Source organism: Arvicanthis niloticus, chromosome 5 (genome assembly GCF_011762505.2).
Source record: "Arvicanthis niloticus isolate mArvNil1 chromosome 5, mArvNil1.pat.X, whole genome shotgun sequence".
Taxonomy (NCBI): Eukaryota; Metazoa; Chordata; class Mammalia; order Rodentia; family Muridae; genus Arvicanthis; species Arvicanthis niloticus.
Genome location: NC_047662.1, coordinates 27,719,398 through 27,744,694, shown reverse-complemented (window position 1 = coordinate 27,744,694; position 25,297 = coordinate 27,719,398). Strand labels below are relative to the sequence as shown.

The 25,297-nt window shown below is 43.8% G+C and overlaps 1 protein-coding gene and 1 non-coding gene across 4 annotated transcripts in view; one reads left to right on the top strand and one right to left on the bottom strand.

Annotated features, from left to right (window-relative positions):
- The window catches only part of Kiaa0319l (KIAA0319 like), a 91,878-nt gene that overhangs the window by 46,893 nt on the left and 19,688 nt on the right, over positions 1 to 25,297 (top strand). For all 3 annotated transcript variants that reach the window (XM_076934192.1, XM_034503179.2, XM_034503178.2), the window contains exons 4-8: positions 8,959 to 9,205; positions 11,120 to 11,221; positions 18,059 to 18,156; positions 22,033 to 22,120; positions 23,398 to 23,490. In XM_076934192.1, the coding sequence (XP_076790307.1) occupies positions 8,959 to 9,205; positions 11,120 to 11,221; positions 18,059 to 18,156; positions 22,033 to 22,120; positions 23,398 to 23,490 (628 nt within the window). The remainder of the gene's footprint in view (positions 1 to 8,958; positions 9,206 to 11,119; positions 11,222 to 18,058; positions 18,157 to 22,032; positions 22,121 to 23,397; positions 23,491 to 25,297) is intronic.
- Positions 12,923 to 13,054, bottom strand: LOC117709709 (small nucleolar RNA SNORA17). Its single transcript, XR_004606951.1, has one exon. It is a non-coding gene; the product is annotated as a small nucleolar RNA SNORA17 (small nucleolar RNA).

Here is a 25,297-nt window from a genome sequence, read left to right as displayed (position 1 = left end):
TAAAACTAAAATTCTAACTTTAAAAAGCTTCCAGCTTTTTGCTTCTGGGGAGCTAATCTTGAGCGATGACTCCTAAAGAAAGAGCACTGTGCATAATGATAGGATGCTGTTTGTTTTGTATTAATCCATTCTGTCTCTCTGGATAGTGTCTTGCTGTGTAATCCTGTCCTGGAATTTACTATGAGCCAGGCTGGCTTCGAATTCACATTGATACCAAGTGTTGGTATTACAGGTAGAAGCCCCCTTGCCCAGTGACATTTTCATGTCTATATCTTTCCTTCTCGATATTAGCTCATGGCCCAAGCTTAGTAGGTCATAGCTCTAGTCTTCCCTGGAGTTTGCTATTAAGCTCAGCTAAGCCTCAAACTTGCCATGACCTGCCTGCCTCTGCCTCTGCCTCTGAGGGCTGGGAATAGAGGTCCCCCAAACTTACTTTGTTCTTGTTTGACTCCTCCCTCTGTCCGTCTTGTTGGCCCCTCCTGCCTTCCTGATACACATACCCCCACCTTTTTCTTCTTTCCTCTCTCCTCTCTCTTCCCTTCCTGCTTTTCTTGTTTTCTTTCTTAAATATTGTCCCATGCTGGCCTTGAGTGATGTAGTGGAGGATGACCTTGAATTTGTAATTCTCTTGCATCTATTTTAGGGTTCTGAGATCACAGTTTATGTGGTGCTGGGGATTAAAGCAGTCTAGCACTCTAGAAACTGTGTCACGTCCCAAGCTCCTCACCACGCCCCTTTATCTAATGGACTGAGAGCCTGGACAGTGGCCATGCTGGAGAGGACAGAGAAGATTAAGGGCAGCAAGGGATCCTCTGTGGTGTAATAGGAGTAAGAAAATCCACCAGAAGAAAAAAACTGGCTGTTCTTCCAGAGGTTCTGAGTTCAATTCCCAGCAACCATATGGTGTGTCACAACCATCTGTAATGGGATCCAATGCCCTCTTCTGGTGTGCAGATGTACATGCAGCAGAGAACTTACACATTAAAACAAAACAAAACAAACAAATGAAAAAACCAGTCTCATGCCTCAAGCTTGCTTTATAACAGGGATGACCTTGGAGTCTCCCTCCTCTGCCTCCCTTTGGTATCTTTATCTGGCTTTACTGTCAGTGTGATGCTGGCCTCTTACAATTAGTGATGGTTTTAGTTTGTATAGGATTCTTCCTTATTTATTCCTTAAGTGTACACTCCCCAGTAAAGCCATGGTCCGAGCCTTTTAAACTGGGAAGTCACTGTACAACAGATATAGGTTAAGCTCCCATCCACTTTTGGGTGACCTTTGCAGATGTGTCTTTCAAAGGCTTGTGAATTTTGCCCTAAAATTTTTTTTTGCCCTAAAATTTGCCCTGTGAATTTTTTGGATAAAGTTGTTCGTATTACTTCGTTGTTACCATTCTAACATCAGCAAACCCGTAGTTCCTCTCAAGGTTGATAATTTCTGTTTTCATGTTCTGGTTGCACTTGCTCTCATATTTGATTTCACTCATTTTTCTCTATTTTTGTTTTCTGTTTTATTGGTTTCTATTTTAATTTGTTTGTTTAGTTTTTTAAAAGATTTATTTATTCATTTTATCTATATGAGTACACTGTAGCTGTCTTCAGACACACCAGAAGAGGGCATCAGATCCCATTACAGATGGTTGTGAGCCACCATGTGGTTGCTCAGAATTGAACTCAGGACCTCGGGAAGAGCAGTCAGTGCTCTTAACCACTAAGCCAACTCTATAGCTCCTTAGTTTTGTTTTTTGAGATAGGATTTATCTGTGTGGATCTGCCTGCCTCTGCCTCCTGAGTCTTGGGATTAAGGATGTGTGTGCCACTACCTGGTTGGTCTCTATTGTAATTTTTATTATTGCACTTCTTTGACTCAATACATTTACTCTTTATTTTTATTTTTTTAGGATTTAATGTAAGGTCACTAATTTGAGACTCTTTAATTTTTCCTCTGTCTCTCCATCTCCTTCTCTCCTCTTCCCCCTCTTTTTTTTGAAACAGGGTCTTTTTGTATAGTCTAGCCATGAGCTCACAGCCTCTCTCTCCTGAGTGAGCCACAGTGCCTGGCAAAGTTCTAATTGTTTGTGGTATCATTATAATGATTGTCATAAAGTATATAGTATACACCTTTATGTTAAATGCTGTTATTTATTATTAAGGTATTTTCATCATTTAAATCCTTGCATCTCTACTCTCGGCACTTTAAAAAGACATCTACTTTTATTATGTGTATGGCTGTGTGTGTGCATGAGAGTGCAGGTGTCTGTGGAGGGCAGAGCCATCAGATCCTCTAGAGCTGGAGTTGTAGATGGTTGCAAGCCACCTGACATGGGTGCTGGGAATTGAACTCTACTCCACTGCAAGAACAGTATGCACTCTTAAGAGTGATAATGTCTTAGTTGGTGAAGAATCTTAAGATCTGTATTCCTGAGTAGATGCGTGTCTTATTTTTCTGGCTGCTTAGATGAAATTCTCCTTGGCACCATTCTAAGCATTTCAGTAGTTATTCTTTGGTAGTTTCATGCTCGGGGCCTGTTGCACATCTCAGTTCTGTGACAGATGTGGGCTTGCCACTTCCTTTAGACTGGAAAGTAGTAGACCAGGTCTCCTCAGATGTTCATCACCCTCCTTCTCTACCCTCCTTCCCTTTGGGAATTCTCATTCCAAATACGTGTAGCAACCTGGGTTTGTCAGTCACTGATGCTCTGCTCATTTCTTTCTGGTCTTTTCTCCTTCTCTTTGTCTCAGTTAAATACTTTCTATTAAATTTCTTTACGTTTTACAACACTTTCTATAGGGAAAAGCAAGGCATGGTGGAGCAGACCTATATTCTCAGCACTTGGGAAGTGGAGGCAAGAGGATAAAAGTTCAAGGTTATCCTTTGCTACACCATGAGTTCAAGGCTAGCCTGTGCTACAAGAAACTTTATCTCAAAACAACAACACAAGCAAAAATCACCATGGTGCATTTTTTCATCTTAGATATTGTGGTAATCATTTTCAGAGGCTTCTTCCTACATCTGTACTGAATACAACAGTAGTTTCCACCCTGTATAAACTATATTGTCTTATTATATGAGCATACTTGTGATGAAGTTGAATTTATAAATTAGGCACCACCAGGGACTGTATTCTATCACCATACCTGAATACCTGAGCTAATCAGATTATGAGGAATAAAAGTTTATTGTAGATCATAGGTTCAGAAGTTTGTCTGTGGTTGGTTGACTTTACTTTTGGGTCTGCAGGGCACAGCCCATCATGGTGGCGTGTGCAGCAGAGGCTCCAGTAGCTCCTCCCCTTAACGTCCTCTGGCTAGGCCTTACTTCCTACTTCTTAAAGGTTCTATTGGTAAACCAAACCTTCAAATCTTGAATCTTTGGAGAATATGTCAGACCCAAACTATAACAAAGACTAACATAAATGATAATGGAATAGAAAAATTAATGTACTTAGTAAAGTAAGGATTACTTGAACATGTGCACTGTGTTACAGTGACAGTTGAGCTAATAACCAAGATAGCAAATGCTATGTGGATACACTGCAAGGGGGGACTCAGGTTCCACCCGGATGCTGTGGGAATGATGCTCAACTTAAAACATATGTGTTGTTTAGTTCTGGAAGTTTCCATTTAATATTTTCAGGCTGGGGCTGGAGAGATGGCTCAGTGGTTAAGAGCACTGACTGCTCTTCCGGAGGTCATAAGTTCAATTCCCAGCAACCACATGGTAGCTCACAACCATCTGTAATGGGATCCAATGCCCTCTTCTGGTGTGTGTCTGAAGACAGCTGCAATGTACTCATATAAATAAAAATAAATAAATCTTAATATTTTAGGTTGCATTGATCTCTAGTAACTGAAACCACAGCCAGCCAAATTATGGTTTAGAAGGAACAATTGTATGTTTACCTTCTCCTACAGCTTCTTGGATGTCTATGACATATGATGATTATTGTTTTGTGGTGCTTGGAGATCACACCTATGGCCTGTGCACCGGAGACAAGTGCTGTATCTCTAACTCTTTGGTACCTTTGAGACAGGGTCCTTTATGTAGACAGACTATTACATAGCCCAAGCGGTTCTCAATCTCCTGTGGTCTTCCTGTGTCAGCCTTCCAAGTGCTGAGGTTAAAGGTGTACATCACCATATATTGCCCAGCCCTTCCCGACCCCTCCCCTCCCCTCCCCTCCCCTCCCCTCCCCTCCCCTCCCTTCCCCTCCCCTCCCTTCCCTTTTCTTTTCTTTTTCATTAAAGGCCCTGTGCTAGGGTTGGAAACCTAGTGCCTCTCACATGCTAGATTAGGTCTCTACCACTAAATTAATTATACCACCATCCTGGATCACTTTTTGAAAATGTTTAATTAATTTTTGAAAATCATTATTATTGTGTATATATGTATGGTATGCATGCATGTATGTGTGTATGTATGTGATGTGGAGTAGGGGACACCTATATACCAGTGTATGTGATGGTCAGAGGACAACCTCATGGACCTGGTTCTGGGAGCTGAATTCAGGTCATCAGGCTTACAAAACTATCCCTTTCCTCGGCTCTGTGCAGGACCCGTTTAGACAGAATGAGAGTCCGCTGTGCCGGGACTCAGTGCAGGTCTCCTGCTTAGATATGCTTAGCTGTTCACTGTAGCAGAACCCCTCCTCTTCCTTTGAGACTCACTGTAGGCTTTCCTTGCTCCTGCTCTGTTTTCAGGCTGCTCAGCACTACCAAATGTGTCGCTGGCCATCTTCTTGCCTCTCCATTACTACCCCAGTCTACTTCCAGCTTTCCCACAGATACCAACTGGAGTCTACACCAGCTTTCTCCCCGTTTGTGTGCCCCTGCCCACTCCTGTCCCTTCTGACAGTAGTACTGGGGTCATGCCATGCATCGGCCTTCCCAGATTCTGCTTTGGGTTTTGTTTCCTTTGCTCATGTGCTTTTTCTTTGTGGCTTTCCTTTTCCTGTGGCTTTAGCTTCTGCCTGGGAATAGGAGCCCAAGTCTAAGATTCTACTGCCTTGTCCTAGAGGTGGTGTAGACTGTGTCTCACACAACTTGCCCGTGAGCTCCCGTGGTCTGTCTTAGTTTTTGACATTACTGTACAGTCAGCCTTTCACTCAGGCTAGAAGCACTGGAAAACACTCAGACTCATTTTCCCCAAATCTCAGATCTATTTTGGCTTTGCACATATTAGATCTTTAATATTTTGAAATCCATCCCACAGGAGGAATCTTCAGTGGTGATGGCAGAGTGAAGTGCTCTCCTGAACCTTCACAGATAATAGTGGTGAAGACTTTTTTTTTTTTTTGAAAAAGGACATAAAGTAACTAGAAAGAACCCAGAAGATATAGAAACTAGAGGAAAGTTCAATTTTGAAAAATGGAGATCAGAGGTGATAAAATGTCATTTGCATGTTAAAAAAATGTTGCCTGAGAGCATCTTGGCAGGAGAGTGCCAAGGGAAAGCCTGACTGTTTCATGGTGGCCAGGACCAGGGTGCACAGTAAAACTATTTAGACATTTAGCAGGATGACCTTTTAAAGCAACAAAAACAAAATGCAAAACAATAAACCACGAAGATGATGAACCCCATGATTGTAAGCTGTAGTCCCTGACTAAAGCATGATGGGAAGACTGCAGGAGGCCTGGGAGGAAGCTCATAGCAATGAGGAAGACAGAGGCAGGTTTGTGAAGACAGGCTGCACAAGGCAGAGCTTCAGGTCCATGGTCTTTTACACCAAATCCATCTCCTAACCCTGGAAGCATGTGGTCAAAGTCTGAAGGCTTAGGCTTTGAGATGTCAGAGAACAGAGTCTGTGACTAAAATGTGTCTTCTAGACAGAGTGTGACAGTCGCTCTCATAAACTCACTGCATCTGTGTGTGGTTCCTAATGCCCAGAAGACTGGCCTGTCACCATTCTGTCTTGTGTAGAGGAGGGGCTCCTGAGGCTTCTCCCTCTATAAGGAACTGTGGGCAGTCAGTGGAGGATGGGGCACTGTTTCCTTATCCTCATCGACTAAGTGCTGCCCACACTCCATGAATAACTTCTGAGCTGTGGCCACGCAGTCAAGCACATTCAACTCAGTGGGGAAGGGACATGGAAGTCGGATCTGGACTTGTTGGGAGCAAGAGTTTCAGTAGAAGAGGAAGGGGGATGGGAGAGGATAATGGAGAGTGACAAAATTCATTATGGACATGTGGAAAATGTCAGAGAATCTGCCTGTCTCTGACTCCTGAGTGCCGGGGTTAAAGGCATGCTCCAGCACACCTGGAAAATTCTGTTGTTTTAACTACTGGTAATTTTTTATGGCTGCTCTAGGAAACTAATATAGCCCAGCTGTATTAGTATTTAACACAAAAACAATTTTGGAAAAAAAAAAAACGGCACCCAAGTTAGAGGACCTTAACTAACTAGAAGATGTATTATAACTAGAAACTTAGTAACGCACTAAGCAGACAGCCCAGCAAACCCACTGTTCAGGTCTCTAGCAATTACAGAGCAGATGTTCAGCTTTAATCATTAGGAAATTACAAGGGAAACCATGGGGTTATTGTTGTTGTTATTCTTTTTTTTTTAAAGATTTATTTATTTTTTTATTTATATGAGTACACTGCAGGTATCTTCAGACACATACTAGAAGAGTGCATCAAATCACATTACAGATGGTTGTGAGCCACCATGTGGTTGCTGGGAATTGAATTCAGGACCTTTGGCAGAGCAGTCAGTGCTCTTAACTGCTGAGCTATCTCTCCAGCCCTGTTGTTGTTATTCTTAAAGCCCCCACCTTCATCTGTAGCAAATTTTGGTAAGGTCATAGGATGTCTGGAATGCCCCATCAGCAGGGACACACCATAATTTTCTCGGAAACTTATGGGCTTGCATATGTGAGGTTCTGGGTTTGTTCCTTAACAGTGAAGACAGAGGGAGGTGGAAAGAGAAGAAAGAGGAGGAGCAAAGGCGCAGGAAAATTCTCTGAGCTAGAGTGGTCCTCTAGGGAGGCCAAGGCAGGAGCATAGAGTGTGGGAAGCAAGGGCTATAGAGTGAAACCCTGCCATTGTGTCATTCCGCTCATGTAACATTCTAGGGACGGAGTCTGTGCAGGGTGCTGCTGGGGAGTGTAGGTGGCAGGGAGTTTTGGAAGTGAAAAGTATGCTCATTTGAACAGATGAGTTCATAGGTGCTTATATCTGTCTAAATCTGACCAAGTATATATGTGTCAATTGTACCTTAATAAAGCCTTAAATGGGCAAAGATTTGAGTAGGCCTTAGCAAAGGGAAGGTGACTGGTCAGCAACACAGGAAATTATGTCCTACATCATTAGTGAGATGCACAGAAAGGTTCCTGTCACAGTCACTGGAAAAGCAGGGTAAAAGTGCAGTACCGCCAAGTGCGGTGAAACTGGGCCTGGCATTGCTGCTCTCTGCTATGGGAATGTCAGCCAGCACAGCAACTCACCCAGTAATTCAGTGTCGAGAAGCACAGTCAGCAGTTCCACCCCTAAATATTAATCTATGAAAATAGGGCCAATGTGGTGGCCCACACATTTAATCCCAGCATTCTGAAAGCAAAGGCAGAGGCAGGCAGATCTCTATGAGTTCAAAGCCAACCCGGTCTATTTATCTAGAGTTCTAGAACATCCAGGGCTATGGAATAAGATCCTGTCTCTAGATAAACAAATAAATAAAAACTTGTTTGTATCCAAATATATGTATCCAGGCATTCATAGCAGCTTCATTTGTAACACCTGGGGACTGAAAACAACGTAAATCTCCCTCAGTAAATGAATGGGAATGAACGTTGGTGCATCTCTGTAAGGGAATGCTACTCAGTAATAATAATTAAAACAAAACCAAACCCAATGGACTACCAATACATTCAGTGCCATGGATGAATCTCAAAACCATGGTGAGGGAACACAGCTAGAGATAAAAATAGAATATACGTGGTTTCTTTTATAAAAAGTATAAGAAACCCCAGATGAGTCTTCCTGTGACAGAAAACAAGTCACTGGCTGCCTGCGTCTGGAGGAGGCAGGAAGTTAGAGAGGACAGCAGCGAATCTTGGGGCTAATAGCAACATTCTGTCTCTAGGTTGTTGTCATGTGGGTGTGGATGTTTGCCAAAAATTGACCTTGTGTTCTTCTGATGTGTGAGTTTATGTCATATGAATTATATTTCCGGTAAGTTGCTTCGTGAGAGTCCTTGCCCCACCCTGGCTTAGCTGCTCTGCACTCCTCTTTGGCTGATGTGATGGTGTCCTTGTTGCCCCTGTACTTCTTCAAACCCAGCAGTGCAACGTGACCTATAGACAGACTCCTGGTCCTGCCATTCTCTGTATATGATCCTTTGACTGTTCACCAGTGTGGCTCCTTAAAGTGGCCAGTAGTGCTGCCTGTCCTTCCCTGTCTTCCTGTTCATCTGTACACTGTCTGTGTGCCTGGTCCCACAGAACCCAGAAGAGTGTTGTTGTGTCCTCTGGAACTGGAATCTAATGACTATGGACTACCATGTAGGGACTGGGAATTGAACCCAGGTCCTCTGGGAGAGCAGCAGAGCTCACGTCAGCTCCAGGATTATTTTGTTTTAAAGAAAACTATGTTTATTTGTTTTGAGACAGGCTCTAACTCCGTAACCCAAGCTAGTCTCAAATTCTTGGCAACCTCCTGCCTCAACTTTCTGAGTGCTAGAATTATAGGTGAGAGTCAGCATGCCCAGCTGAAGGAACTTTTTGTATGGAAAAAGATTCCATTACCTTTTGTCTTTAATTTGTGGTTCTGGGGACCAAACCCAGGGCTTGTGCTTGTCTGGCAGACATTCTGCCAATGAGTCTTTACCTGAAAACTTTAACACTATTTGAATTTTAATGGTAAGATTAATTTCCTCAATGTCTGATATCATTTCATGAGCCCAGCTGGCCCCATGAATCTGTGGTTCTTGCCTGCTGCAGTTCATCTTTCATACTTTTTTCAGGTCCGCAAAAATGTTACAGTTCCTGGTTCCTTCACCAGTAACCACACTACACAGACTCCTGATTGGCCCAAGAATATGTCCATCCATCCTGAACCATCCGAGCATTCCAGTCCTGCATCCAGTACTCAGCAAGTAAGAAGCACTGAGCACAGTCCAACTGATGCCCCACTTCCAGTGGCCCCCTCCTACAGCTATGCCACCCCCACACCCCAGACCTCTTCCCAGAGCACCTCAGCACCACACCCAGGTAAGTCCTCGGCTCCTATCCTTGGAGATGAGAGGACATGGAGTATTTGATTTGACTTAGTTTTCATTTAGAGAAGAGAATGGGAGGTATGCCTGACTGCTGTACACTAGAAATAAAATAGCCCTGTCTGTGCCTCCAAAACTGTGGGCTTTGGAGCCCCAGATCCCTAAGTCAGTAGCTGCCCAACTTGGAGGACTTGATGGAGCTCATTTTCTCGGAGCTAGATTCTGTTAGGACCTAAAGGCAGGGGATTTCCTGGAGTGGTGGTGCACACTTGTCATCTTTTGGGGGTGGAGGCAGGAGAAGCATGAATTCAAGTCATCCTTGTCTGTCAGTTTGGGATAATCCTGAGCTGACTGAGACCATCTAAAACAAACAAACAAGCAAAATGATAGTGGGGGAAGATTTGATGAGTGGCACTTAATGATTGCAGAAATAGCGCTGGTGCGCCCGTCTGCCTCCCAGCGGCCTGGCTGTGGGTCAAGCATTGCCAGCCTGATTCTCAGAACACCTTTATTTCCAAAGCAATCATAGAGAGGAGCTTAGACATAGAGTTTCCTCAACAAGCCTGCTTTATGGGGCGGAGCTGAGGTAGTAGGTGGAGACAGTTCATCAGTGACTAGTGGGTAACCCCAAAAACATCAGAGGCGAAGCAAAACCAGTGATCACGGTTTTTGCCATTCTCCATTTCCCAGGGTCTCCTTTGCTAGTAGTGATAGAACATGGCACTGAGATAGTCCAGTCCGGAAGCAGCATGTGATCTCTGTGTTTAGGCAAATGCCTGCAGATCGTCTGTGTAACTGAAGGATTTGCCTTGTGCTGTATTGACTAGCTGGTTTTGGTCAGTTATACTTTCTCTGAGTATAATGGCTTCCTTTCTTTCTTTTCTCCCCTTCCACCACTCAGAGTTATACCAGAGAGCTTTTATTCCCTCTCCTGGGACAGCTGCAAGCTGCAGCTTTCATAAAGGATGGCTTCATTTTTCTCTAAGTGCAATGTTCCCCAGCAGAGACAGAGAAGTCTCAAGCTTCCCGTTTGTCCAGGAAGCCCTTTCCACCCAGCCTTGGAATATGAGTTGACTAGCCTGTTGTTTGCTGTAAGGTCTTCCGGAATTGAGGCCTCATATCAAGTAAACAATTATTGCCAGAGGAATAAGACTGAATCAGTGGTTTTCTGTGGTCTGAACCATCTGCTCTCACAGCCCTCAGCAATTATTGGGTACAAAATATCAATAATGCCAATGCTGAGAGACTCAAACACATACAAGACAGGTGGCAAATAGTGTCAGAGCTGTGTCTCATAGGAGAGTAGCACTGTGGGTGCTTTAGAAAGAGTGACGTACGTGTCATAGCAAGACCGATGGGCTGGAGTGAGTGGGGCACAAGAGGGAGAGGAATTCAGAAGCTGGGGATAACGTTAACTGGGAACAATGAGTCAGTATTTCTAGCAATTGAAAAGAAAGGTGAGCCTTCTGACTGGCCTCTGCCTTTCTTGTTTTTATATATTATTTAAAAAGCATTCACTCAATAAACGTGTCGTTGAAACAGAATTTGAACTCTTTGGCAAACAGTGTCTATGACGCACATCTGGAGACTGACATTAGGTGACGTACAGTGGAGAAGTCGGAGCACTGAATCTGGTGTTCAGTGAAGTGCTTCAAGGAGGGGAGGGCAATGAGCAGGAGTGAAGGCCACGGGCCTGACAGGTAGGATTTACCCTCCTCTTAGATTTGCTAAGCAGCAGCTCACTGATGACCTTGAGAGACCCTTTCCAATGGAAAGTAGGTACAGAATCAAACTTGAGGGGTTAGAGACTAGACAAGTAGCAGATGAAGACGGTGGCTGGGGGTGACTCAGGAGGGGAGATGTGTCGTCTGGATGTGCTGCTCAGTACGCTGCTGCCACTTTGTTCCAGTTATAAAGGAACTGGTGGTGTCTGCTGGGAAGAGCGTCGAGATCACCCTGCCTAAGAATGAAGTTCAGTTAAACGCCTTCGTTCTCCCAGAACCAGAGTCGGGTAAGATATGCCTTTTGGGAAGCATTTCCGTTTGCATTGGTATCTACAAGCCTCAGTTCATTTGCTTTTGCAACAGCACTGTGAGGATGGGATGTACACGTGGGCACACATTTGCATGGGCACTGGAGGCAAATGTGCTGCCCAGCTGTGATCTTAGCACTTCTGGGTTCCACATACACTAGATGAGTGCTTTGCTATAGAGCTGCCCTCCAGCCTGGTCCTGTAGGCTTTGATGTCAAGCCTGGGTCAAATCTTTTTTTTTTTTTTTTTTTTTGGTTTTTCAAGACAGGGTTTCTCTGTGTAGCCCTGGCTGGCCTCGAACTCAGAAATCCGCCTGCCTCAGCCTCCCAAGTGCTGGGATTAAAGGCGTGCGCCACCACCGCCCGGCCCTGGGTCAAATCCTAATTCACTCAATCATTGGCTTAATTATTTAAGCAAATTACTCCTGAGTTTTTATTTCTCAGTAAAGATAGGACCATAATCCCTATTTTACAGTGTCACCTTAAAGGGTGACATTATATATGTGACCTTGTTCAGTGCCTAGCTGATGCTCTTTAGTAAGTGTCTTTTTTTTTTCATTTTAAAAAACTTTTGATTAGTTCCTTATGAACTTTCACATGATGCACCCCAAACCCACTCATGTCCCCCTGCCCTAGTACTTACCCTCCATCCTTGCAACCTCCCCCCACAACAGAGAAAAAGAATCTCATGGCAGAAGCTGTAGTGTGTCACAGTGTGTACCACAGCACATCCTTTTGTCCACACTTTTTTTGCTTGCAAGTGTTCATTATGATGACTCCTTGGTCTGGTACTCCTTGGTCTGGCTTCTGCTACTCTGTCAAAATTGGATCCTCACTGGATTCTCAGGCTTCCTGTTGTTACCCTGTGTCATGGAGTTCCTGCAGTATTGGATCTGTAGGACCAGGTTCTTCATGAACTCCAGCAGTTCACCCATGGGGTAAATGCTGGGGTGAGACAATTCAAAGCCAAGAGGGCATGAGAGGTCTCATCTGAACTAGGCAGCCGCCAGCTCTCCTGCCATCATGCCCTCACGGCCGGCTTACCAGTAACCCCCTATACCAGGGCCAGCTCTACCCTGCTGCCCAGGTGAGGTGCAGGACCTGCTCTCCTGAGTACCGCAGCCAGTGAGGGACATGACCACGTCTCCCAGGATGCCTAGGTGAGGGGTAGGACCAGTTCTGCACAGCCCTCAGATATCAACATGTCTCTGGGCAGCAGCCCATACCAGGAAGTCCACTGGCCTGTGGTGGCAACAGACCCCTGCTGCTGCAGGGACACAGACCCAGATGTGGCCCCCAGTGTCAGCACAGGCCAGGACCCCACCATGGTTCCAGGTGGCACCACTGGCTACTCACATCAGGCTGTTCCCCGCTACCTTGAATGTCCAGTTCTACCTCTCTTTGTTGTGCCCACATCCTTCTGTTTCTCTCTCTCTCTCTTCCATTTCTCCACCACTCACTTGCTTCTCTTAGTGGCTCTCCAGGGTCTCTGAGTGTCTGGGGTCCTCTCAGGAGTGCTAAGCCCCACTCGTGCATTATGACACTGAGCAGGGGTCATTGTAGGCATGGTCTGCTCCCCTAGGCCTACGAGACTTCTGACTGGTGTTCATCTTAGGCTAGCTCCCTGACCCAGGCCCCAGCACCAGATTGGTGGTCATCTCAGGCTTGCTGTCTTTCAGGGAATGTTAGGCTTCTAATCATTCAGATGATCATAGGTCAGAACACTCAGCATAGTCACAGCCTCTGTCCTCTCTGCCACCTACTGATGCACATGTGACACAGCAGCCATACCTGCAACACTTCTAGGGTCAAGGTAGGTTAATCTTTTATATAAGATTGTGTTGTATCCATATACAGAAGAACAGCAAGGCTGGGATATAACTCGGTGGTAAAACACTTGGTTGGGAGAAGATGAAGGAACCGAGATTCAAGTTAACCTGTTTATTTTAGCTAAGCAACTGTCATATGAGATACAGAACTTGAAGGTATTCAAAAACACTGCTACTATAGATTTGTTACTTAAAAAGTCAGGGCTGGGAGTTGGAGAGATGGCTCAGTGATTGAGTATCACTGCTCTTCCTGGGTACAATTCCCAGCACCCACATGTCAGCTCAGAACCATCTGTAGCTCAAGTTCCAGTGGCTCCAACTCTCTCACAGAGATAAGCAGTCAAAACACCAATGCACATAAATAGTTTTTAAACATTTAAAAAGTCAGGGCTTGTAAGATGGTTCAATGAATAATAATGGCTCTTGCCAAACCTGATGACCCAAGTTCAAGTCCCACAGACCATATGGTAAAAGGAGAGAACTAACACCTACAGATTGTCCAATGACACACACACATACAACCAGACACACACACAGACACAGACACACAAAGATAGGCACAGACACATATATTTACATGGTGGAGAGGTAAATGTAACAAAAAGATTTTAAAGAAAAAGTACAAATTTCAACATGGTACACAAAATTTATATTTAAAAGTTATATAAGTGAGTTGGTGATAAATTCACTATTTAAAACCTTGGAGTATTACCATCTACGTCTTTCTTTCTTTTTTTTCCTTCTTTTTAGGGTTTGTTTGTTTTATGTAAGTACACTGTTACTATTTTCAGACACACCAGAAGAGGGCATCAGATCCCATTACAGATGGTTGTGAGCCACCATGTAGTTGCTGGGAATTGAACTCAGGACCTCTGTAAGAGCAGTCAGTGCCCTTAACCACTGAGGCATCTCTCCAGCCTCCATTTCATCTTTTAAATGTATGTCAATATACCAAATTTGACTCATATAACAAACATAATCTCTTAAGACCTCCTATGACAGGAGTAGAGCATTGGGAGTGGTTGGTTTGAGTTTTGTATTACTTATATTAAAGGCTGAACAAGTAGAGCGTGCTTCCTCTTTCAGGTAAGCCCTTTCATTTTATATTTGGGGGTTTCTGATTCTATTCTTTGTTGCTGAGTCTGGAGACACTGCTCAGTATTTAAGAACTTGCTTATTCAGAGGACCTGAGTTCCATTCCCAGTCCCCACACTGTAACTCCACTTGTAACTCCAGCTCTATTGGGTCTGGGACCCATAGAGCACCTACACTCTGTTGCACATGCCTCCACACAAGACACCCATTATGCATAATTTAAATAATGAAAATACATTTTTAAAAAAATGTATTCTTTGTTGTTTTTGAGTCAGAGCCTCACTGTGTAGGCCTGGTTGGCCTTGAACTCATTGAGATTTGCCTTCCTCTGCTTCTCGAGTTCTCGGATGAAAGGTGTGTACCTGACTGAATTCAGCATTCTTAATATTGGAGTCTTATACTAAATAGTGCATTTGTTCAGAGTAGACTTTCCCAAGCTGGATCCTTTCCATTATGTATTATTGCTCTTGAATGACATTTCCCATCAATTCACTCCAATTTCTTTTCTCAATTGAAAAGATTGTTTTCATGCAGTCCCTCTTCCAGTTCCTTCCCATCTCCCCACCCACTCAATTTTATGTTCTTGTTTCCCCCTCTCTTTTAAAAGCAAAAGCAAAGACAAAAAATAAAATAAACAAGAAACAAACCCAATCCAAAACAAGAAACAACAAAAGCCCCACAAAACAAAAATAAAATAAACAAGCAAAAGACCAATAAGCAAAAAAGCCCAAAAGAAAGCAAAATGAAACAAAAAGGCCATACAAATACCATTCAGTTTGTTTTGTGTTTGCCAGCTACTCCTGGGTCTGGGGCTTGCCCTTAGTATGATATACCCAGGGAGACTCCCTTGGTGAAAACTGACTTTTTTCTTTGCCAAGTTAGTTTCTTGATTAGAGGAGAGACCCTGTGTCCACTTTCCTCTTTCAGTGCTGGGACCCCATCTGGCTTGAACCTGTGCAGCTTTTGTATGTACTGCCACAATGACTGTGAGCTTGTATGTACATCCGCCCACTGTAGCTGTAGTAATGTTTCTTTTATGAACTTGAGTGCCCTTATGTTTGGTACGTAAATGTTTAGAATTGAAATATGCTCTCAGTGGATTTTTCCTCTAGTGAGCATGTAACATCCTAATCTATCTCTTCTGCTTTGGTTCTTTGATAGTCTCTCTCTCTCTCTCTCTCTCTCTCTCTCTCTCTCTCTCTCTCTCTCTCTCTCTCTCTCTCTCTCTCTGTGTGTGTGTGTGTGTGTGTGTGTGTGTGTGTGTGTGTGTGTGTTCTATCCTTTTACCCTGTCATGACAACAATCCTTGATAGTGAGATGTGTTTCTTGGATGCAGTAGAAAGATGGATTCTATTTTCAGTTCTATTCTGTTAGTCTATGTCTTTATTATTGGGGAATCAAGAACATTAAGAGTTCTCAATGAACAGTGTCTATTGATTCTTGCTATTTCTTAGTTGTAGTTCTCTCCCCCACCCCCGATTTAATTTACTGTTCTGTGAGTATTTATTCTTTGTGTCTTCTTGGGTGTGGTTAACCTCTTCAGACTAAAGTTTTCCTTATAATGAATGCCCTTGTAGAACTGGATTGATAGATAGAAATTGCTTGTTTGGGTTTATTGTGGAATTTTTGTTCCTTTGTTGGTTGTGTTCAATGGTTTTGCTGGCATCTGTCTCTCAGAGTTAGTAGAACATCTGTCCAGGCCATTTTGGCTTCCAGAGTCTCCATTGAGAAGTCAGGTATTATTCTGATGGGCCTACATTTATACATGACTTGGTCTTTTTTCTTTGTATATTCTAATTTTCTTTCTTTGTTTTGTATATTTGTGTTTTCATTATTATGTGTCATAGGGAATTTCTTTTCTGGTCCAGACCACTAGTGCTCTGTATGTTTCTTGTACCTTGATATGTTGCACAAATTTTCTATGATTTTGTTAAAATATTTTTTGTGCATTTGACCTGGGTTTCTTCTCCCTCTTCTATGTCTATCATTCATAGATTTGATCTTTTCATAGTGTCCCAGATTTTCCAGATGTTTTATACTTGGGTTGCCTTTTTTTTTTTTAAGATTTAATTTTTTTAAATGAGCTATCCATCTCTCCTACCTTGTCATTTGTTTGTTTGGTTGTTGTTGTGAAAGAAGATTTCTCCGTATAGCCTTGGCTGTCCTGAAACTCACTCTGTAGACCAGGTTAGCCTTGAACTCATAGAGATCTGCTTGCTTCTGCCTCTCACATGCTGGGATTAAAGGCAGGCATGAAGGAATGAAAAGCTCAATCCACTGTCTCTTTGTTTCCTTGAGTGTTTAGTTCAAGGTGAATGAGTTCAGTCACCTTTGAAGAAGGAGGTGAGGGAAGCACTTCCTTAAGTAGCGCTCTGCTCTTCTGTGGAAGTCAGGCCCTGCTCTGCAGGATTTTCCCCTAACTTCTATTTGTGCACATATTTCTGAATTATTGTCATGCTGCTTTCCAAAACATGCATTTCTTTCAAGCTCCCTGAACAGGTTCTTTAGTCCTCTGAAGTAGATGATTACACTTTAAAAGTTGGGGCCACTGGGGCAGGAAGGACCTCTTCATGTTCTTCTTCATCCTCTTCTGCCCTGTGATGGCTCACTAGCATCTCTGTAGGATGGAGGGTCTGGTTTCAAACCCCTGCCCTAGATTGACAGTCAACATTCTGTCGATACACCTGTCCCCTATGCATGTCCATTCCCACCCAAGGGTGGATTTCTGCCTATGATGCATAATTCATTCCTTGAGGTTCTCTGAACAGGGATATCATCCTTTTTTGAAGTCTGTTTTTAGCTTTTGATATACAAAATTATCAGTTCCCAAACCATTGTGAATGTGTTTGTTGTGTGGGGATTTTTTTTTTTTTTTAATTACAGTTTGAAGAATTATCTCTTAGCATGAGTCCTGGCTATTGCTCCTCTGCCTTCACACTTGACTTTTGTGTATGCATATTTGAGAATAGGTAGGGATGACAAAAGGCCACAGTCATGCTAGTTTTGTACAGGAAGGCTTATAAAATAAAAATTACTTCTCAAGTTGTGGAAGATGAAGCTTCGGGCGGGCACTGAGTTCAGTATTGGAGGTCAGTAAGGGAAAGGGGGCTGAGTTTTGCTAAGCATCCATGACCTGTTTTCTCTCTTGAGTGAGAAATGACCCTTCTACCTCATCCCACCTTTCCCAGCTAGAAATGCATCCGTCTCCAGTTTAATGTCCCTTTACTGAGGGACTCCACATGGATAACAGGATCTGCTTCATGCTATGCAGTGATAGTCTAAGTTGCAAACAAGGACCATTTAATGCTTCATTTGATCTTACTTAATTTCAGTGGGGCCTGTTTTAAATGGGCCATGCCCTTCCATCTTCTGCAGTGTGTTGTTTAGCTCAGCAGGAATGAAGTAGCTCTTTTAACTCACCAGGGTGTGATGACCTCAGCTAGACGAGCATTGTTAGCACTCTGTAAAAAGCTATTTTTGAACCATGTTATTTAGAAATCATTGCTGTTCTTTGTTGCAAAAGAAGTTTTGTGAGAAAATGACCTTTGTTCCCAGTGAGTTCATCTGTAGCGCTTGGTAGGGCATGTATTTTCAGTGAGAAACAGACCATGAACAACCTGATTTTTTTTTTTTTTTTTTTTTTTGAAGATGGCCCAAGGATGGGTATGGGGCAGGAAGAGCACTGTTGAGAGACCCTGGCTGTAGCTGAGTCAACAGAACCCTCTCAGGAAGAGTTTGGCTTCCCTCCAGGCTTTGGGGTAGAATCTTAAAACTAAGGCTTTCTCAGGGTTTAAAGGAGGTTTGTTATTGGCAGGCTGCAGAGCGATTTGTTATTGGCAGCCTTTTGTGTGTAGGTGCATGTTTGCATGGTTTTTCTCACTGTCCTTCTATAGGAGAAACCTACACCTACGACTGGCAGCTGATCACTCATCCTACAGACTACAGTGGAGAGGTGGAGAGGAAACATTCCCAGAGCCTCCAACTGTCCAAGGTGAATCTGTCTCCTCTCGCTTGCAGGCCAAAGGGAGAGGAGGTGGTTTTCTGAAACAGAGAATACCGAGTCTCCTGTTCACACTGAAGTCGGGAACAGTCTTTCAGTTGTGAAGCCTTCAAAAAGTCTCCATGGCGGACAGCCAGTGTTTGTTTAGCATATAATTCTCAAATTTTCATTGCTGGTGAGAAGACTGTACCAGTATGGTAGTGATGGCTGAAAATATACACTTAACAGCTCTGTGAGGTGGCACAAGCATTTCAGAATTCCAGAGATGAGCGAGGTTATTTGTGTCCACATGACTTTATCTGCTGGTGTAGTTTTTTATGAGCAATAAGTGTTCGTGTCCTTTGGCCCAGCACTTCCTGTATCCAGTGGCAGGTCATTGCATGTTTGTAGCAGCCAGTCAGGATTACCCAGTGAATTATCATAGTCTCTCTATGTAGACCAGACTGGCCTCAGACTCAGAAATCCCTCTCTGCCTCTGCCTCCCTGCCTCTGACTCTGACTCTGACTCTGACTCTGACTCTCTGCCTCTGCCTCCCTGCCTCTCTGCCTCTGCCTCTCTCTGCCTCCGCAGCCTCCGCCTCTGCTGGGCTGGGATTAAAGGTGTGTGCACCACATCTGGCCAGAATCATAACATTAATAGTCAAGAACAGTAGAGTTTAGGTGACCCAAGAAGTGGATAATTACAGCAGAGGGTTCCTGGTCAGTGCTGGGGCACCTGAAGGCCTGTGGCTTACAGTGTGTCTCTTACAGATAACTTACCTGAGTCATGACAGGGGCCTACTTCCTAGGTAAAGGGTAGAAGAATACTCTAGCAAAAGGAGCACTGGGCCAGAACACTGAGGCAGAACCTGTGGAGGAAGGACTGCCACACGGTCCAGCATGTGAAGAGAGAGGTGTAAACCAGCAGCAGAGAAACAGATCCTGGTGGCCGAGCTTTGAATGCCTTTGAATCTCTTCATTAGTTTTTATATTGTGTGTATGGCTGTCAGGTACAGCAGTAAGTGCCTTGCCTGCTGGCCATCTCATTGGCTTTATCAGCGAGTCTTCCTATAGAGCAGAGAACCTGTGAGAGACACATTCATATTTTCAGTTAAAAAATATGGCGTTCCACAGAGGTGGAGATAAGACTCAAAGTGGGAAGAAAAGTGCAGAATCTACTGACAAATTTAGGTAGGAAATGATATTATCCTGAATAAAAACTCTGAAATAAAAAATTAAAACAAGAAGCAATTTCTTCTGTTCAGATGGTGCAGCAGACATGCTGCTAATTGTTTTACTGAGTGATTCTTCTTTATTGTCATAAAATCTCAAGATAATAGGTATTAATTTCTGTTTCACATATAAAAAATAAAAATATTTAAAAAGGAAATGGCTTGGCCAGAGTTCGCAAAGCCATAAAGCCATAAAGTGGTTGGCTGTATCTAGAACGTTCCACCTCTGAGGCCATGCTTCATAACTGCTGTGATGAACGGCTGGAGAACCAGGTCACTGGCAGTGTGGATGAGGGCGGGTGGATGGGAACGCTGGGGGAACAAGAAGCAAGGGGAGATTTATGGGTGAGTCATTCATTTGGAGCAGTGATTTGAGGTACAGATGAGGAGAGGACCAGAGACCAGGAGGTGAATCTGGTTTGAGAGATAAATCTGTAGTCAAGCTGAGGTTTGCTGAGGAGAGCATGTGGAATAAGGTTGGGATTCAGGGGCATGCTGTTTTTTAAAGCCAGGAAGGCAGAAGACGTGGAAGGAGCAAGGCAGACGGGGGGGGGGGGGCGCTTGGGACGGAAGCATTTGGAGGAGAGATGGGCTGATTAGTATTCATCCAAAAAAAAAATGAAAAAAAGAAAATCTTTATTTTCTCTCATGATGTTCATTTTAATCATAACAGGAAGAACTTGGAAACAACCCAAGTGTCTAACAATGTGGAGTGCTTGTGTGGATTATGATACATATATTCATGTACCGGTCTATAGTCATTAAAATGAATAACTGTTAAAGAGACTATATCATAACCAGGAATGTTACTTGTGCTAAGTGAAGGGAATAATAACAATAAAATGTATGATACCTTAATATTTTAGCTAGACCCCAACAGGTACATGACTGGCTCTGAAGAAGCAAGCTGATACCAGGGATACTGGTACATGCCTTTAATCCCATTACTTAGAAGGCAGAGGCAGAGGTATCTCTGTGTTCTTGAGGCCAGCCTGGTCTACACAGCAAGTCTTAGGATAGCCAGCGCTACATAGAGAAACCCTGTCTCAAAAAGACAAACCAAACCAACTAACCAAACAACAACAAAGAAGGAAGAGAAAGAGGAAGAAGAGGAGGAGGAGGAGAAAAGAAAAGATCTGGATAAAACTAATTTTTGTGACCAGGGGCTAGAGGGGACAACACTGAACACTGGCATGTTGGGATGATGAGACCCTGGTGGCTCCCTCTTTGTATTGTTTCTACAGTTAGCAGAAATTGGAAGGGAAAATCAGATTTTAAGAATTATTTAGTTGTTTGTTTGCTTGATTGGTTTTGTTTTGTTTGTTTATTTGTTGGGTTTTAGAGACAGAGTTTCTCTGTGTAACCCTGGCTATCCTGGGACTCACTCTATAGACCAGGCTATCCTTGAACTAAGAGATCCACCTTCCTCTGCCTCCTGAGTGCTGGGATTAAAGGTGTGCACCAACACTGCCAGACTATTTGATTTTTGTTTTCTTTTTAAAGTTATTTTTCTATATACTAGTGATTTGCCTGCATATGCATGTATGTATGTATGTGTGTATGTGTGTATGTATGTATGTATGTGTGTATGTATGTATGTGTGTATGTATGTGTGTATGTATGTATGTATGTGTGTATGTATGTGTGTATGTATGTATGTGTGTATGTATGCATGTATGTATGTATGTGTGTATGTGTGTATGTATGTATGTATGTGTATATGTATGTATGTATGGATGGATGGATGGATGGATGTGTGTGTGTATGTATGTATGTATGTATGTGTGTGTGTATGTGTGTGTATGTATGTATGTATGTGTGTATGTATGTGTGTATGTATGTGTGTATGTATGTGTGTTATGTATGTGTGTGTGTGTATGTGTGTATGTATGTATGTATGTATGTATGTATGCATGTATGTATGTATGTGTATCACTTGCAGGCCAAGGAGGCCAGAAGAGGTTGTCAGATCCCCTGGAACTAGAGTTAACAGACAGATATGAGCTGCCATGTGGGTGCTGGGAATTGAACTCAGGCCCTCTAGAAGAGCAGTCAATACTTTTAACTACTTAGCCATCTCTCCAGCACCCTCCATTTGTTGTATTTATTTATTTATTTATTTATTTATTTTGGTTTTTCGAGACATGGTTTCTCTGTGTAGTCCTGGCTGTCCTGGAACTCACTCTGTAGACCAGGCTGGCCTTGAACTCAGAAATCCGCCTGCCTCTGCCTCCCAAGTGCTGGGATTAAAGGCGTGCACCACCACCGCCCGGCTGTTGTTTTTATTTTTAATAAGATGTTTTTCTTTGAAGACATAATTTTTAAATGTGATAACTGTGAAGTGGCATGGTTGGGTCTTTAGTGGTTCCTCTGAGAAGAAAATGGGAGTATAGGGAAATTGAAACCCTTCTGTTCTAGGCACAGCCAGTAATGAGAATCACATAAAAAAAAAAGCATATTTCTTATTAATTTAACCCATCTTCAGTTCTTTAGCTAGTGTGCTTGTTTCCACTTTGGGCAAGAAAAGGATGCAGGATTCATCCTGGCAAGGCTCAGGTCCTCTGCTGTCTGTCAGGGAAGGCTCAGGTCCTCTGCTGTCCAGAGCACAGCTCTGGCTCCTTGCCATCATCTAAAGGATCTTGTCTTCCTTTGCCAGCTGACTCCAGGCCTGTATGAATTCAAGGTGACTGTGGATGGCCAGAATGCCCATGGGGAAGGCTATGTGAACGTGACAGTGAAGCCAGGTACTGCCATGGCTCCCGCTGCAGGACTCCTGAGCCAGAGCTTTGACCTCAGGCTTTGAGATTCCTATTCTTTGGGGGTGGGGGTGGGGTGAGGTCATATTCTATTTACTGGGCACTTCCTAGTCCAGCATAGCAACTGTAGCAAAGTGCACTGTGCTTGGCTCAGGAGCAGTAGTCACTGGTCTGTTCCTTAAAGCCAGAGCAATGAATGGCCTGTCTACCAGAAGCTCCAAGTGGTCAGGCCTGAGAGATGTTGTTGTAATTAAGAAACCTAAGGAAGCTGGAAGCACAGGAGAGCTGGCCAAGTGAATTCCAGAAGCCAGAGTTCCTCATTTAAAACTACCAGTTCTCTCCCACATTGGAAACGCAATCCTAAATCCATACCATGGTTCTTTTAAAACCAGCCTGTTGGTAGAGTACAGGACAGCAGCAAGGCGCTGGACTTTGCACTTGGACAGACATTTCAAAGAAGCTAGAGATGAGTGTCTGTTCTGGCACGGACCAGTGCCACCTTCTTCTTGTGTTGGCACTACAGAGTTTTATTCCTTGAACTCTGAACCTAAAATAAGCTTCACCAGACATTGAATGTGTGAGCGGTAGACTAGGGTGGAGTCGATGGGGAGGTGCTGACAGCACAGGTGAGCCCTGTGCCGTGCTCAGCAGGCAGGAGAAACATCAAGGCTATGTACTTAAGCTCAGCGTGGGGGCCACCCGGTCACGCAGCAGCAGGAAGCGAGTGCTTTGCATCTCACATTCACTCAGGTGGACCAGAGGGCTTGAGGTACACGGTCATCTCAGACAGCTGAGCGGTCACTACATCTCTAGCAGGCTTGTGCCAAAGGATGTTTTGCTTGCTAAAGTTTTAGTGCTCATGTCCTGTCCACTTCTAGTTGAGCTGACCCAAAAGTAGTGATTGGTACCCACAGGACTTCTCATAAGCTTGATAGATGTGAGCATTGACAGAATGCACAGGGCCATGTGGTGATGCGTTTATTTCAGTCCAGCTCTCAGGAAGTTGTGTGTTGAAGGTCAGTCCAGACGACATTGCTAGCAGGCTCGGTGCTAACTTGGTCTTAGGAACAGTCAGGTTTGCAACAGGCTTGACCAGGTGTTACCAGGGCAGCCTGGTCTACTGAGCAAGTACTGGGGCAGCTAGGGTTGTTACACAGAGAAACCCTGTGTGAAACTACTAATTTGTAAACAACACAGACATAGTCTACCCCTCCTACAATTTAAAAATTTCTCTCCCAATTTCTTTTTGGGTCCTTTTCTCGAAGAGCCCCGTAAGAACCGGCCTCCGGTTGCTGTGGTGTCACCTCAGTTCCAGGAGATCTCGCTGCCAACCACGTCCACTGTCATCGACGGCAGCCGTGAGTATCTAGGGCTGTGGGATGGTGCTCACTGCGAGCCGGGGCAGCAGCATCCATGTCTACTTATGTCAGGGTTTCTAACTGAAGGTCAGCCAGGCAGAGCAACTGATTAGAAATTCCCCAGCCAGGCCACAGTTAAAGTCTTGTTTAAAGTAACATTTCTACTCAGAGAAAAGAAGATTGGGTATATATTTAGAATTTCTTTAGTTGAAAGTGGCTAGTTTTCATATTTGCTTAGATGTTTCCTTTCTTGGTTGCAGAAATCAAATTCTTGGCTACATCAGTAACCAAGAGGGCTGCCCTAGGAATATTCAGAGACTGCCCAAAGGCTGCGAGGCTCACTCTATCCCTGCCTGGGACTGTAGCCCTTTGGATTTGTTTTAATGATTTTTGAAGATTTAATTCTATTATTTTAATTATTCATGGTGTGTGTGTGTGTGTGTGTGTGTGTGCACACGCATGCTCACATGTGTGCATGAGAGTGCAGGCATTCACAGACACCAGAGCCATTCCATTCCCTAGATTGAGCCAGAGTTACAGATGGTGTGAGTTTCTAGACACGGGTTCTGGACACTGAACTCCGGTCCTGTAGAAGAGCAGCCTGTGCTGAGCACAAGCCACCATTTCTCCAGCCCCTTCTCTTTATTACCTGTGACCATGGACCGAGGTTTCTGGAGCTGTGGGTGAGGCTCGGTGATGCAGTGTTTGACTAGCAGTCAATGCCTGGCTTAGTCCCCAGCACTGGGAAACAGAATAAGAAATAGCTCCACATCAAAGTGCTCAGGTAGCTTCCGTCCTGCCCTCCGGTCTGCTTGGTCCCCACCATGCTGCCTGTCTTGGTGCTGACATGGTTTGTTTTTTTTGGCTGAGTTAGCCACTGCTCTGGCACAGGATACTCAAAAGGTTAAGCATTTTATGTCAACGGTTCTGCTAAGAGGAAGGGACCAGGAAGAAGCAGGTGTCAGAGGAAGGGGGAGAAGGGTTCAGATAACATGTGTTGCATTTAGTTTGGAATAGGTCAAAGTTGAATACTATGTAGAGACACCATGAAGGGACTGTCTCCCAGGCTCCAGGAAGCCAGTGGCATTGGCTTTGCTGAGAGTTTTTCTGTGGATTTTTTTTTTTTCAAGACAGGGTTTATCTGCATAGCCCTGGCTGTCTGGAACTCAGAAATCCACCTGCCTCTGCTTCCCAAGAGCTGGGATTAAAGGTGTTCACCACCACTGCCCGGCTTTCTGTGGATTTGTAAACCAAACATGCAATATCTTTCCCCTTATTCAGGCAGCCACATATCACACACACTGTCATTTATGATGACCTCATCTCCGTCTATGGAGAATTTTTCTAATCAGAGCATGAAGTGCTTATCCCTTCTTCAAAGATGACTTCTGCTGAGTGTACAGTGTCATGGGTGACTGTGTGCTTGTTTGCAGTGTTTGCTGGCGACCATTTAGACTGCTTTCTTCTTATGATGAACAGGACTACCACAAATAATCTTGTCAACAAGATGTTTAACACACATGAAAGTGTATCTGTAAGATAAATTTCTAGAATTATTTCAGGAGCAAAGATAATTGTCCCCAAAGTACTTTGCATAGCGCAAGGAGCTGTTATCAATTCAGCTAATGTGAGGCCCCTTTTCTTTATACTTTTACCATATTGTGAAACATAAGAATTTTTTTATTGCATCTTCTTATTGTATATGCTAGAGGAGGGTGGTGCATGCATTGGAGGTCAGAGGGTGACTTGTGGTCAGTTTTTGCCTTCCACACAGGGTCTGGGAATTGACTCAGGTGGTCAGATTTGT